This window comes from Plutella xylostella, chromosome 28 (genome assembly GCF_932276165.1).
Source record: "Plutella xylostella chromosome 28, ilPluXylo3.1, whole genome shotgun sequence".
NCBI lineage: Eukaryota > Metazoa > Arthropoda > Insecta > Lepidoptera > Plutellidae > Plutella > Plutella xylostella.
This window is the reverse complement of record NC_064008.1, coordinates 604242-620601: the sequence shown is the minus strand read 5'-3', so window position 1 is coordinate 620601 and position 16360 is coordinate 604242. Positions and strand designations below refer to the sequence as shown.

The 16360-nt window shown below is 36.8% G+C and overlaps 2 protein-coding genes across 2 annotated transcripts in view; both read right to left on the bottom strand.

The window, feature by feature from the left end:
* The window catches only part of LOC105389248 (juvenile hormone epoxide hydrolase), a 45923-nt gene that overhangs the window by 22687 nt on the left and 6876 nt on the right, over positions 1–16360 (bottom strand). The window contains exons 3-4 of the mRNA XM_048631270.1: positions 12994–13158; positions 7663–7809 (exon numbers count right to left, since the gene is read on the bottom strand). Coding sequence (XP_048487227.1) covers positions 7663–7809; positions 12994–13158 — 312 coding nt within the window. The remainder of the gene's footprint in view (positions 1–7662; positions 7810–12993; positions 13159–16360) is intronic.
* On the bottom strand, positions 372–2608 carry LOC125490870. Its single transcript, XM_048631269.1, has 2 exons — positions 850–2608; positions 372–717 (listed from the first exon to the last, which is right to left on the bottom strand). Exon 1 carries the CDS (start codon positions 2558–2560, stop codon positions 1076–1078), a length of 1485 nt encoding a protein of 494 aa, XP_048487226.1. The 5' UTR covers positions 2561–2608; the 3' UTR covers positions 372–717; positions 850–1075.

The following is a 16360-nucleotide window of genomic DNA, read 5'->3' as shown; positions in this document are numbered from 1 at the left end:
ATGTTGCACTTGACTAAGAGGTCATTCATGATACTATAGATTTATAAAGGCTTGATAGGAAGTATTCCTTCTTAAGAGTCCGGCAATGATAACATTGCAACATGGAAGAAATTTAACAGTGCTCAGCGGAGGACACTGTCTCGGGCCGCTCTACTTGGTGGTGTAATCAGGGTGTTAGCATTATCTGCTTTATGAAGATTAGGTAGACACATTTTTTATGTTTAAAGCAGGGTTTACTTACATGATAACATTGTGTTTTTACATAAGCAGACACTTGGTCCATGCATAATGTTACAACTCTTATTACTAGTTATTACTGCTTTTTCTTAGAACTGCTTTAAACATAAAGAATAAAAAATAAAACAGCCGCATTCAACTTTTAATATGATTAATACATTACGAGTAATCGTTTATAGAGTTTACAATGCATGAGTCTAATAAGTACACACCTAAACTATGATCACTTACGACTTACGAACTTTTGGATTTCGATATGATTATGGAATTGTATTAAGTATGTGGTTGAAAGCACGATCTTAGAGTATGGGTTTGCACTTATTATTCAGAAATATTATCACGGTACAAGATATTTTCAGTATTTCACTGTTAATTGTAGGTTATGTTGAGTATTTTTTCAATAAATTTCCGCCTTGAGTTAAAACTTTCACAAGATATTTCCTTGGCTATACGGTGACACGCAACGTCTTCTTCTTCTTTCTGTAAACAATGATTGATAGTTTAATATCTATAACTTTGTAACAAATTATCGTAATATTTTATCGGTCTATTTTATAAATCGAGTCGATCTGAGTCTGCAACTTAACCACTCCATCAGAATACTATACTTACGTCATATTATTATGTATTTAGTGCACAAATATCTATTTAAATAAGGAAATTCCATTTGTAATTTTGTTTTATCATTGTTATTGTATGTTGTATGAATGAAGTGGATTTTTTTTTTTTTTTTAAATCATTTATTCGCCGGAAACAAGTCCATAGGCATACAAACATACAATAAAAACAGAAAATAATAAACTAAACTAAAATAATTACAGATAAAAACACAACAATATTAAATTTGTTCAACAGTAGTTGATATAAAATTAAATAAACACTTATACAGTTTTTGGTTTGCTAAAATATCTTGAACGCGGCGGGGTACAGCATTCCGAGGATGACAGGTGTCAGCTGTCATTATCTGTGCAGGCAAATCAGGCATTGACATCAAGTTTGAATCAACCGATTCAACCGTTTCTTCCAAGGCATCCGAAGCCGAAGTGTTCGTGGTCTCGTTCTCCTCCTCCTCTGTATTCAAAGCTTCTCGTATATCAGCCACAAGAGCTAGTCTCTGCATATTAAATTTGGGACATCTCATAATAATATGGGTCAAGTCTGCCCCATCAGCTTCACAGTAAGTGCATTTGTTATTGTCAGTTATCTTCATGCGATGTAAATGGGCAGGCGTTTGGCAGTGTCCAAATCTCAGGCGATTTATTGTGGTTATATATTTTCGCTCATTGGCATCCTTATGGTTATGATACCATGGTTTGATTGGAAGTTCTTTTTGGATCTCTGCATACCATCTTCCTTTCATTTTCGAAACATCCTTGTAATATTCATTCCATAGTCGTCTTTTATCGTTCTTTAAATTCGTGTATAGGTCGGTAAAAGGAATCTTGCATATGTTGCTATGATCTTCATCGTGATTAGAATTGACTGCTTTGTCAACCACTTCATTGCCTTTGATACCTCTGTGAGACGGTACCCATTTAAAAGTCACATTTATATTGAGATTATATACAATATTTCTAATCTTATACACAATATAATTGACCTTATAATTAAAACTGAAATTTTGTAATGATAATAGTACACTTTTAGAGTCAGAAACTATTATTATTTCATTGTATTGTTCAATATTATTCAAGTTTTGTACATACATAAGAGTTTGATAAATTGCATATGCTTCTGCTGTATAAATACTACAATTTTGATCCAAGTTAAAACATTTAGTTGTCTTATTTTGAGGGTCATAATAACCAGACTTAACAGAATTCAAAGACTTTGACCCATCTGTGTACAAATATAAACTATTAGTTTTATTAGAACAATATTCTTTAAAATCTATTTCATCTAGAATAAAACTAGTATCTACATTTAGTTTACATATTAATGCTTCATATTTACATTCATATACTGGCCATAACTGACTCTTGTGCATATTTCCAGACAAATCAGTGACAAAACCCATAACCCGGGTGATTAAAGGATATTGACTGTTAAGGATATCCGCTGCCGAAACATAAGGAGTTGTTTGTAAGGACGATTGCAGAACCTCAGGTAAACAGATCCTACTACTAACTATATCATTATTTATTGCTAAGACTTTTAAACAGAATTTCTCTGTAGCAAATAAACGCCTTATACATAAAGGTTGTATACAAGTCTCTGCTTCCATATTATTTATAGGAGTTGTACACATAGCACCACTAATAATGCGTAACGCCATATTTTGTATTACATCTAATTTTTTCAATAGAACTGGGCTTATGTTCATGTATACAATTGCACTATAATCAAAGTGGCTGCGAACTAAGCTTTTGTATAACATACTAAGGACTTTAGGTTCTGATCCCCAAAATGTACCAGCTAATGATCTCATAATATTTATACCCCTCATTGCATTTCTACAAATATAATTGATGTGTTTTTCAAATTTTAATTTTGTATCAAAAATTACACCTAGAAACTTTTTTTCTTCTGTTTGTGGTAATTGGATATTATTATATTTTATATTTACAGACCTATTGCTACCAAATACTAAAACTGAACTTTTACTTGAGTTAATACTTAGCTTTAATTCATTTGAGTAATAAGAATTAAGCTTATCTAAAGCTAAATTAATGTTTCTCTGAGCAACCTGTACATTACTATTTACACAATATATTAAAATATCATCAGCAAACTGTAATATTTTAACATCTTTGGGTAAATGATGGAGAATTTGTGAAGTATATAAATTGTAGAGTATTGGGGACAAGGAGGCACCTTGCATTAGACCTTTGTATGCGTTTTTTGGGCCATGTAAAATATTATTATACTTAACATATAATGTACGACCAAATGAAAAGTTAAACAGCCACTTTATTAATTTTCCAGGTAGTTTCAACAAATGAAGAACCTTTGCCATTTGATGGAGATTGACATTGTCATAAGCTCCCTGCACATCAAGGAACACACACACTGCTGTTGACTTAGACAACAAACAGTTCTTCATATCTATCAGGTATGTAGTAAAACTTTCGACTGCACTTTTTCCTTTCCTAAACCCAAACTGGCATGAAGGAATTATATTCTTATTTTCAACATAATAGTCTAGTCTTATCTTTATCATTTGCTCACATAACTTTCCTATACATGAGGCTAAAGAGATAGGTCTGTATGAATTAGGATCATCATCCGGTTTATCTGATTTCAGTATAGGTATAACACACTGAGTTTTCCATGACTCTGGAATCAGTTGTTGTGACCATAGTGAGTTTAGGATCTGTAATATACTATTTTTAGCTGATATGTGTAAATTTTGTAACATAATATATGGAAAACTGTCTAATCCTGGAGTAGTGTTCTTTCTTAACGCCAATGCTATATTAAATTCCTCATCTGTAAATGGTTGTAACAAAAATAATGCTGTATCATCATTACTATCTGAGTTAAAGATATATTCTAAATCTATATTTGTAGCATTATTTGCAGGTTGTGCCAATTTGTCTATAAAATTACCTATCCATTCGTCATTCTTAGATATATTTCTATTGGTATTTATTCTTTTAAATCTCCGTATATAGTTCCACACTCTAGAAATTGGTGTATATCTATTAAAAGATGAACATAACTTTTTCCAACTTGAGCTTTTAGCTTCTTTAATAATCATTTTTTTCCTAGCATCTAATCTTTTGTAATCAATATAATTTTCAATTGTCATATCATTCCTATACTTAGCTAACGCATCTTTTGATTTCTTTACAGCATCAGCACAGTCCTCGCTCCACCACGGAGCCGGAGCCCTACATGTTTTACCAGCATGACACCTATACACAGGTACACACACATTCCTTAAAGTATTAAGTATTTTACACATTTCATCATATTTTTGTAACGGACTATCTGAATTAGAATTAAAATCTGTAAACAATGCCTCTGATAAGTTATGGTAGCTTTCCCAGTTTGTTTTATTAAATAAAAATTTCTCAATATCATCATTTACTTGATAGTTTGTAGTAGATACAATAATGTCTGTAAATGTCTGTAGGTGATAGCTACCCATAGCATCATCACCCACGCGCCACTCACATAATGGAGCAAGGTCTGGGCTGACACAGGTCACGTCTATAGCTGATGCATTACATCCAGGTCTACCGACAGTGGTCGGTGCACCAGTATTTAGTAAACATAAGTTGCACTCATCAAAAAGGTCTAATAATTCCCTACCTCTAGGATTAGTAATTTCACATCCAAAAGTAATATGATGTGCATTAAAGTCACCAGATACTATACAAGGTTTCGGTAGTTGTTTTACAATGTTTCTTAGTTTATTTATCCTAATGAGACTATTGGTGTTTTTTGTTTTAGGTGGGCAGTATACACACAGGATTGAAAGTGGACCGTTTGCTGTGGACAAAGAAACTGCTATGGATTGAATATCTTGATAAAAACTAGTCTTCAGATGTTTATATTTAATGGAATTACGGATTAAAATACCTACACCGCCATGTTCATTTTTAGCATTTTTTCCTATATAATTATAACCAGATATTGATAAATAGGGGTTTGAATCTTTTAGCCAGGTTTCATTGAGAAGACACACATCTATATTATTTTGAATTAATGATGATTTAAGTAAAGCCTTTTTATTATTGACACTCTGAATATTATGTTGCATTATTTTTAAAACAGCCATTATTTGGTAAGATTTTGAATCAATATATCTTTAATGTGTGTGGTTGTGTTTGTTTTATTTGAATTAGCTAACGTAACTAAGGTCATTATTATTTTTTGTAAAAAGATATCATCTTTTACAAGGTAGTCATAGGACAAGGTGTTGGAGTTAGTAGTCGGTGTTGGAACGGTTGAAACCGGTGTTGTGATAGGGGACTCATGATTATTTTCAACTTTTTTAACTGGGGTAGACTTGGTTTTCAATGCAAATGTCACTGATTTGTCTGTTTTCGGTTTGGGCAACGCCGGAAAATCTTTGTCTGATACTACTTTTGAATACATCCTAGTCAGGTAATTTGATTCATGCCTTTTACGTTGTTCTATTTTAATGGGACAAAACTTAGATATAGCTAGGTGGTCCCCACCACAGTTGCAACACTTCAAGTTATCTGATGTGCACTCCTTGTAGGAATGTGCACCTGAACACCTTGAACATACCTCATCATTTCTACATATTTTTGCATTGTGTCTAAACTTCATGCACTTGAAACATTGCATCAGTGGTGGCACATAAGTGTAAACCCTGTACCTCCACTTGTCCAAAAAAACATACTGTGGGAGGGAAGTGCCTACAAATGTTACACTCACCGTAGTGAGAGGGACTATTTCCTGACCTACTTTCTTGGTGAACCGTCTCACAGCTATAATTTCAGCATCAGCCATCAGTTTTTCATACAGTTCTGCATTACTCGACTCCTTATCGACGAATCTAATGGTGCCGGTTCTCTCCACCGACGCCGCTGGTATGTACGCCTTCAAATTGTTCTCCTTAAGACAACTATGGCTCAGGAAGTCATTTGCTGCTACCGCCTGTTTGAACACTACCATTATTTTGTTCGCATTCAATCTACGCTTTTCGACTATGCCCTTTACATTTTTGAAAAATTTTGAGAGATATAAGGGGTTTTTGTTCCCAATTTTCTCATTAATTCCTTCTACATAGATCGGGAATTCTTCCTTAGAGCTGTTGTCCGGGTATGACCTCTTATATTCAGGTTTAAAGTAGGGTTTGTACTTATCGTCCGGTGACGAAGCCGCCGCTGGAAGCTGCTCCTTCATTTTCCGCTTCTTTGTTGTCCGCGGTGTCGCCATACATCCATCGTCATCTCCGCCGCTCTCCGGCTCCATTACGATGAGCCCCAGATAGGTATTTCGTAAGTTTACCAAGTTATTTGAATTTATTTAAAAATTTGTTCAAAAAAGGCGCCCTTCCAGTTCCCGCCAAAAAAGGAAGTCCAATGAAGTGGAGGGAGTGCAGTGTTGCCGCAACGGAGTTCTCAAAACGCACATATCCAGCGCTGAAAACGTACATTTAGGGTTAAAACCGTACATGAGCTGTTTTTTTACTAAAATCACTCAATTTAGCTTTTCCAGCTCTTTCGGACCTGCTCGTCAGCAGAAGTACTATATTTTAATAGATTTTAGTCGTGAGAAACGTACCTATATTTATTATAGCATTTTAAAAAGTGTTACAATGTCCTAAAACCTTCAGAGTAGGTACCCCGCAGTTTTATGTATGATATACTTATACTCATTGTAATCATGTAATAATCATATTTGTTGAGAAAATAATCATACAAGAAAATCAAAATCGTAACTAATTGTGGTTAATAATTTTTTTGCTGCGATTCCAAAAAAAATACGTAAAATAGTCCATAAACAAAGATTTTACACATGATAATCATGATATTGGAAGTTAAGTTTAAATGGTACATTACATGGACCAATTATATACACATTACACATGGGAGGCTAAAATAGTACGTCAAATGTGTAAAATGTACGCTAATGGCAACACTGAGGGAGTGTTTTCACAGGTTCACAGAGTATTTTGATTTTTAGTTTGAATGCGTTCAAAAGCCCCTAATTTCATATTTTAACGTTTACAAAGTTAAGTTTTTGTGAATAATAAGTAAAAAATGGCATGAGTGATGACTTTAACCTAGTGTTTAATAAGTATTTTAATTAATATTTTACTAACATTGAAAAAATAAAAACATAATATGGACTGATGATTACCGGATTTCTTATTTCAAGCTTCGCTAGTACTTCGAACGCACACCAATTTTTTCCTTGTCAGAGCGAGAAAAAACACAAGATCTTATACAATTTTATAGAGCGACATCTCTTTCTTTCACCTCTATTGAAATACGGAACGCAACATCGGCCTGATATCGGCTTACTTCGGCTACCGTTTCAAAAATAATCACTAGTCGTTTCTTGATATATTTTCTACGTTGTCCCTGGTCCGCGGCTCAGTCAAAACCGAGGTGGTGGTACCAACTGAATCGGCCTAAATTTTTGAACTGAGTTTTAATTGGCTTTTTTGGATAGCAACTATTAATCGCTGGGAGTAAGGCTGCTGGTTGTCTGGTTATAGCTCTATCATATTAAAAATGGGATTGTACTAGCTCAAACTTGGGACGTTCTCCAGTCCGCTGGATCTAAGATATTATTTGCTATGATAACTTTGGTGATGTTGAGAAACTGATTGTGTCTGCACTCCGCGATCCGTATGAACTTTTAGGAGTAGAGCTTCTATTTAAATCTACCATTTCAATGTTATGAGCTTAATTTCCCGGAGGGTAATCCCCTCCGGGAAATGATTCTTAGCAACCAACAAATTCTACCGTCCTTTTTAAAGCTAGTAACGCCACCTACATCAGGGAACAAAGTAGCCATAGCACTAGTCACGACGCTGCCCCAGTCGCCGCCCTGCACCACGTATTGCCGGTGCCCGAGTCGCCGCATCAGGTTCCTCATCACCACCGCCATGTCCACCGGACCGAGGCCTGGATGGGCTGCTGCCTGGGGAGTGGAAGAACAGGTTAGGAATGCCTAACCTGTTCTTCCACTCCCCAGGCAGCAGCCCGCCCAGGCCTCGGTCCGGTGGACATGGCGGTGGTGATGAGGAACCAGCCATTGTGAAAGGTATCCAGAGGTCATCATCATCAGAGGTCATCATAGCAGTCCACTGCTGGACGTAGGCCTCTCCCAAAGCACGCCACTGGATGCGATCTTTAGTTTTCCGCTATTTCCGCTATATTCCGCTAATGGAATTGGCATTTTTGGGTCCCCTTGGAGGTGCTTAGTGGTATGTGTCAAAGCCGCGCAACGCCATTGCGGCAAGGACGCTCTCTGATGGGTCACTTTTTAAGTCGACGAACAAACGCTATCCACGACTCTATCTCGTTGTGTATCATGTTGTATTTATTAGTATATATGTATTAAAATAATAGTCTAAACTGTGCTATAGAATGTACGTGGCGCCATCTATTATCTCTTTACAGTAACTAATGTATGTCTTGTGTCAAAGTGACAATAAACGTCAGTCTGTTTGAAACTACTCGCGTGTTTTATTAGGTTATGGGCCCAGTACCATATTTCGCGTTAAAAGCTGAAAATACGTTGATATTTTGTGAAATATAGACTCTCAGTGGTTACTCGTAACTGTAAAGTTATCCGCCGGACTAGATTTGTTCAGATTAAAAAGCTGTGTGGTGAAAAAGTTTGTTCATCAAGATTACGTTTTTTGAACAATGGCCGGCAGTTACATCGTCAACGTCCCAAAACTTAAGGGTCGTGAGAACTACGATGAGTGGGCGTTTGCCGCAGAGAACTTCCTCATTCTAGAAGGAGTGGACATCAATAAAAAACAGCCAGCCGCCAGCCAGACTGCTCATGCAGCCGCAGCAGCAAGTACCGCCATTGTGGACACCGACGCGCAAAAGGCGAAGGCGAAATTAATAATGACAATAGATTCGTCGTTATATGTTCATATCAAGAATGAAAAGACAGTTCAGGATGTGTGGAGTCGCTTGAAATCACTCTTCGATGATTCAGGATTTCAAAGAAGAATCAGTTTGCTGCGTCATCTTATATCGATTCGGCTAGAAGATTGTGAGTCCATGACTTTCTATGTGACTCAGATAGTAGATACGGCGCATAAGTTACGAGGAACAGGATTTCAAATTACTGATGAGTGGGTCGGATGTTTGTTGTTGGCCGGTTTAACGGAAAAATTTGCCCCAATGATAATGGCTATCGAACATTCTGGCATGACAGTTAGCACAGACGTCATCAAATCTAAATTGTTGGATATGAGTGCGGAGGTTGGCAGCACTGAAGGCGCTTTTTTATCGAAAAGTTGGCAGCAGCGCAAGAAATATAATGGCGGCACTGCAGAAATGTCAAAGTCTAAAACGTCACCTTCGAAACCTGTCAATGTCACCAAGAAAATTCGTTGTTATAAATGTAAACAAATCGGACACTATAAAAATCAGTGCAATTACACCGGAAAAGACAAAGAAAGTACAGTGTTTAGCACGTTTTACATGAATTCGACATACAAGAAGACGGATTGGTACATCGACTCAGGTGCCAGTTCTCATATGATTTCCGACAAAGAGTGTTTATCCGATATTACCTTCAACTCGTCCGTGAAACAGATTGTAGTAGCTAACCAAACTACAGTACCAGTATTATGCTCAGGAAACACGAAGTTGACGACTTTAGTGGATGGTTCAGAGTTTGATATCACAGTAAAAAATGTGTTGTGCATTCCTAACCTCACAACTAATCTCCTATCAGTTAGTGAGTTGATCAGAAATGGAAACAAAGTGACTTTCAGTGAAGACATTTGCAGAATATACAATCGCAATAATGTACTTGTTGGGAAAGCACAGTTAATAAATGGAGTGTACAAACTGAACATAAAACAAGAAAGTCTGTTTGTTGGCACAGCAATGCAGGAAACCAGTATGTTGTGGCATAGAAGGTTGGGCCATATCAACAGTAAAGACTTGAACAGTATGAAGAATGGCGCTGTGGAGGGAATTTCTTACCCTGACAAGGCAGAAATTGACAAGTTCCAGTGTGTCACATGTTGTGAAGGAAAGCTAGCGAGACAACCATTTTCTCACAAAGGTACCAGAAGTGAGGATGTATTAGAAATGGTGCATGCGGATGTCTGCGGTCCCATGGAGACTGTCTCAATAGGAATGTCAAGGTATTTTCTCCTGTTTGTCGATGATTACAGCAGAATGTCATTCATTTATTTATTGAAGTCAAAGAGCGAGGTGATGAAATACTTCCAGGAGTTTAAAGCTATGGTGGAAAAGCAGACAGGGAAGTGCATCAAGGTACTGAGAACAGACAATGGTGGGGAATTCTGTGGAGCCGAGATGGAAAGTTTTATGAAAAAGTGTGGCATTATACACCAGAAAACAAATCCTTACACACCGGAACAAAATGGTATGTGCGAAAGGTTAAATCGCACAATAGTGGAAAGGGCCAGGTGCCTCCTATTTGATGCTAATATGGAGAAGAAATTTTGGGCTGAAGCTGTAAACACGGCAGTATATTTGCGCAACAGAACCTTGGCCTCAGGCTTGCAGAAAACTCCGTATGAGCTCTGGTCAGGGAGGAAGCCAGATCTTAGCCACTTACGTGTCTTCGGGAGCACGGCAATGGCTCATGTTCCAAAGGAAAAGAGACTCAAATGGGACAAAAAGGCAGAAAAATACATACTTCTTGGATATGCAGAGAACACAAAGGGTTATAGGTTATATAATCCTGTCACAAAGCGCATAGTGAACAGCCGAGATGTTGTTGTCATGGAATCAAGCTGTGAAATGACGCAGGCTGTCGTGAGGGAGAAGGAGCCAGATGTACCAGAGGAGGAAGAACAAGAGCAATCACTAAGAGATCCGAATGACAGTACTTATGTACCTGATAGTGAGTGCACAGCAAGTTCATCCAGTGCTGATGAGTTTTATGAACTTGAGAATGAGGCTGTACAACTCGGGCCAGTTAAGCAACCCAGCTTGGGAAAGCGTGAGAGAAAAAAGCCAGAAAGATATGGTTTCAGTAATGTGTGCGTGACTAATGAAGACATTCTTGAAGAAAGTTTAACCTATGAAGATGTGATGAACTGCTCAGAACGGGAACAATGGTGCCAAGCAATGGAGGAGGAGCTGCAGTCATTCCATGATAATGAGGCATGGGAGCTAGTGGACAGACCCAGTGATGCTTGTGTTGTTCAGTGTAAGTGGGTGTATAAAAAGAAGTTAAATAGTGATGATACAGTGAGATATAGAGCCAGATTGGTGGCCAAAGGTTTTACCCAAGTACAGGGTGTTGACTATAATGAAACCTTTTCGCCGGTTCTTAAATATTCAACTTTGAAACTGTTGTTTGCTATTAGTGTTAACTTAGATTTAAATATAAGACATTTTGATGTCACAACTGCCTTTTTAAATGGCCATCTCGATGAAACTGTGTATATGCAATTGCCCCAGAATTTAAAATGTGAAGCTAATATGAGTAAAGTCCTAAAGTTAAAAAAGGCCATTTATGGACTCAAACAGTCAGCAAGAGCCTGGTATAAAAAGGCTGAAAATTGTTTAATTGAGCTAGGTTATAAGAAATCTGCTTATGAACCATGTTTATTTGTAAAATGTGATGGCAATGATAAAACTTATATAGCTCTCTTTGTTGATGATTTCTTTGTGTTTTCGAACTGTAACAAAGATGTAGATTACCTAAAATGCCAGTTAAGTGCCAGCTTTAAGTTAAAAGACTTAGGTGAATTGAAGCAGTGTTTAGGTATGAATGTAAAAATAGAAAAAGATAAGATTTGTGTGGATCAAGAAAAATTTATTGAAAGATTGTTGTTAAAATTTAATATGAAAGATTGTAAAAGTGCAGAGACACCTATGGAAGTAAATTTGAAATTAGAAAAAGGAGAGAATGTGTCCAGTCAATATCCTTATCAACAATTAGTAGGGAGTCTAATGTACCTAGCAGTTCTAACTAGACCTGACATATCTTTTTGTGTGAGCTATTTGAGCCAGTTTAATACATGCTATAATGAAGTACATTGGAAACATGCAAAACGAGTGCTAAGATATTTAAGCTGTACAAGATCGTTAGGTTTAATGTATGTAAAAAATGTATCAGACATAGTTGGTTTTGTTGACGCAGATTGGGCGTCAGACACTGTTGATAGGCGCTCCTATACAGGTTTTTGTTTTATATACTCAGGATGTATAGTTTCTCACGAGTGTAGAAAGCAACAAACTGTTGCATTATCGAGCACAGAGGCCGAATATATGGCTATTTGTGAGGCCAGTAAAGAGGCTATTTTTCTTAAGAACATTTTACATGAACTGGTAAATAGGAAAAATGGGACAATAACAATGTATAATGATAACCAAAGTGCCCAGAAACTTACAGAAAACTCTATGTACCACAAAAGAAGCAAACATATTGATGTAAGATTCCATTTTATCAGAGAGGCTGTAGAAAATAAACAAGTTAAAATAAATTATTTGAGTACTGTAGAAATGCCAGCAGATCTGTTCACTAAAAGTTTATGTAAAGAGAAGCATAGTAAATTTGTTAAGAAAATTGGTATTGTTGATGTAAAGAAGTAACTGTGTTTAGATTATTTTAATAAGTGGTGGTATTAGTATATATGTATTAAAATAATAGTCTAAACTGTGCTATAGAATGTACGTGGCGCCATCTATTATCTCTTTACAGTAACTAATGTATGTCTTGTGTCAAAGTGACAATAAACGTCAGTCTGTTTGAAACTACTCGCGTGTTTTATTAGTATTAAGCGTGTCGATTGCGCGTGACGATTCTCGTTCGTTAGTTCTTCGATTTAAGAGAATGACCCCCTCAAAATCTTCTCTTATAATTCGTTAATATACATAGGTGCAACATGCGCAGACAGTAAAATTATGTGGTTCCTAGTAAAGATGATTGGTTTGCCACATTATTCTTCACAAGGATATACGCACATATTAATCATATGAATCATATAAATAAAGGAGCAGATTAATAGTGTACTTAGCTCTTTGCTATGTTGACTACATACCCTTTACAGTCCATCTCTAGTCTGGAATCCAGTTAATCATCGCACATGAAAAATCTTTAGAAACCCAACTCAAAATCACCTCTTCAAGCAGACACAACAAACCTAACCTCAGAATACCCGAACCCCGGCAGGCTGGGCACCACGACCTCGAAGCTGAAGTCATATCCAACTCGTGATGACGTCAGCGGGGGGACAGCTTCGTAGAACTCTCGCACGGAGCCCGGCCAGCCGTGGAGTAGCAGCAGGGGGACGGGGGGGACTGAAGAGGGCACCTACAAGAAAGATAGAAAGAATCATTTATTTGACACACTGAAAAAGAACAATATATTAGATTTTATAATAAGCTTCCAATAGAAGTTACTCAAATGCCAGAGAATAAGTTTAGGTGTTACATTAAAGAGAAACTCTGTAAAAAAGCTTATTATAAAATTGATGATTACTTAGAGGACGTTAATGCATGGCTGTGATAGGTACTTAGCTCTTCTCATATTATTATAATAATTATTATTAAGCTTATGAGTATTGTATACCAACTAGTTTTAAGTCTTTTTTTGAAAAGATTGCTCAGGAGTTTCTTGCCTCCGTTCTTCTCCTTAGACAGAAAGAGCCCCCTTATCCGAACGGAGAGTAGTTTGTAAAAACGTTCATCTTAAATTTTTATAGTTTTACGATGAATAAAAATATTTGACTTTGACTTTGACAATAAAGATTGAAAAATAATTTTTCATCATTCATCACGACCCATCACGTCCTCACTGCTGGGGCGGGTCTCCTTCCAATGAAGGAAGGGTTTTTGGCCTAAGTAGTCCACCAAAAAGAATTCATCACGACCCATTACGTCCTCACTGCTGGGGCGGGTCTCCTTCCAATGAAGGAAGGGTTTAGGCCTAGTCCACAACGCTGGCCAAGTGCGGGTTGGTGGACCAAAAAGAATACAACAAAAATTACTGACACAAACAACACAAGTCATATTGTTAATGATAATAATCAGTAGGGCTATCACAAGTGCTGTCGCTGCAATTTGTGTGACATCTTGATGCCCCTGTCGTGTCGGTAATAATACTAATTAAACACGCAAACAAATTCCGGTGACTTTCTTATCGAATTTGTATTGACTTAAGTCGATAACATCTACATGTCTGCTCCTGTGGCATGGCATCTTGATTGGCGTAGATAAACTTATTTACCTAACTACTTGAGAACCAATCCTAACTAATATTATAAATGCGAAAGTAACTGTGTCTGTCTGTCTGTCTGTCTGTCTGTCTGTTACGCTTTCACGCCAAAACTACTCAACGGATTTGAATGAAATTTGGTACATATACGGTATAGACCCTGGGAAAGAACATAGGCTACTTTTTATCCCGGAATTCCCACGGGAAAACTTTTTAAGGCGAAGCGAAGCGCGCGGGAACAGCTAGTTGTCTATATAGCCCACTAAGTTGACGAAGGGTTAAAGCACGATCCACAAATCACATCATTGCGTTAAACACAAATTGCGATATTGTGATGGTTATCTACGTCGATACTGATGCCATGTCTCGGGATCAGGAAGAACGAATACTTATATTATATCGACACTTTACTTCCCTAATACTTACAGGTTCATACATGGACGTAGTTACGCAGAAAGGACTCAACCCACACAAACCTAGTTTTGAGATATAGACGTTTTAAGTTCTAATCGGTATTCTTCAGCAATGAAAAGCATCTTATATGTGGAAATTATCTTAAATTATGCATATTTATTGTTATTTTACTATTGCAAATCTTGGTGTAGCTTTAACGAATATTTATTGAGTTATTAATGAAAATATGCACTTGGATCCTTTCTCCTAAATTGCTTTTTCTATGCAAGGAGGGAAATTCAACGTTTCGCAGAAAGGATCCAACCAAATATTTATTTTTATAAAATATTTTTTTAAATAACAATATGGTTTTTAAAGTAAAATATTTATATTGTAGACACAAGACATTACTTTTTTACACAAAATAAAAATTATATATCTAAAGTAAACCTATTATTAAATAATTTATATTGAAATGTAATCGGAAACAACATTTCACATCTATATAAAAATCTAACCGGAACTGTATTCCCAAGCGCAAAACTCAGGATCAACTTAACCGATTTTGATATTTTTTTTACAAAATAGAAGCCTACCTTTTTTGTGAGTATCTAAGACCCGTTTGTATCCCATAATTCTCAGGATAAAGCATTTTGACGGAAAGCAAACCTCATAGAAAAAAGTTGGGCATGAATAAAATTCTAACCGGAAATGTGTTCCCAAGCGCAAAACTCTGGATCAACTTAACCGATTTTGATATTTTTTTTACAAAATAGAAGCCTACGTTTTTAGTGAGTATCTACGACCCGTTTGTATCAGATAATTTTCAGGATAAGGCATTTTGACGGAAAGCAAACCTCATAGAAAAAAGTTGGGCATGAATAAAATTCTAACCGGAAATGTGTTCCCAAGAGCAAAACTCTGGATCAACTTAACCGATTTTGATATATTTTTTACGAAATAGAAGCCCACTTTTTTAGTAAGTGTCCCATCCCATAATTTTCAGGATAAAGCAATATGAACATAAGCAAACCTCAAAGGATAAAGTTGGACATAAATAAAATTCTCTTTTACTCTATCTTCACTTCATCATCCTCGGTATATTGTAACTATCCTCCTTTTTATGCCTCCGTAGGATATCCGTCGTTCCCTGTGCTTACCATACGATCGCTGAAAAGTGGGATTTCAGCGATCGTATGGTCCGAATCAATTCGACTTTACTTTGCGGTTGGATATTAAAATTTATGTCAAGATGCAGAATAATTATAAATCTCATAATCATTAACCATCATCACAACCCGTCACATCTCCACTGCCGGGGCATGGATCTCCTTCCAATGAAGGAAGGGATTAGGCCTAGTCCACTACTCTGTCCCAGTGTGGGTTAGTGGACCCCAACACAAGCAAGCTTGTCCTGACAGAGTTGACGGGAAATTGGGCAACCCGACTGTCAGATGTTTTCAAGCCGCCCGAAGGTCTCTGACTAGGCTTAACGACTGCTATCGATTTTATTATAATCATAATGATTACGATTATGCTTCTTGACATACATCAAGATCTGGATATACAAGATGCTCCTGGTTTATTGAATCTGCATCCAACTCCTCAGATGCAGACTGGTTTAGATCTTTAAAAACTTCGGCAATGTGGTCATACCATCTTACAAGTCGGTCTTCCATAGTAACAAGGAGATATCCTGGGGTTTGTTGCAAAGTTTATTTGATTCTTTCTATAGATCCTTCATGGCAGCCGCTGTTTGTTTTCTCCAAGATATAGAATCAGACTAACAGCGTTGGTCCTTTTTTAAATTACGTTTGATATTTTGTTCACAAAGAAAATACTCGTACGCAACTCGTGCTTCTTTAGAATGGTAGTCTAGTTCGGGGAACACCCAAATATTCCGAAA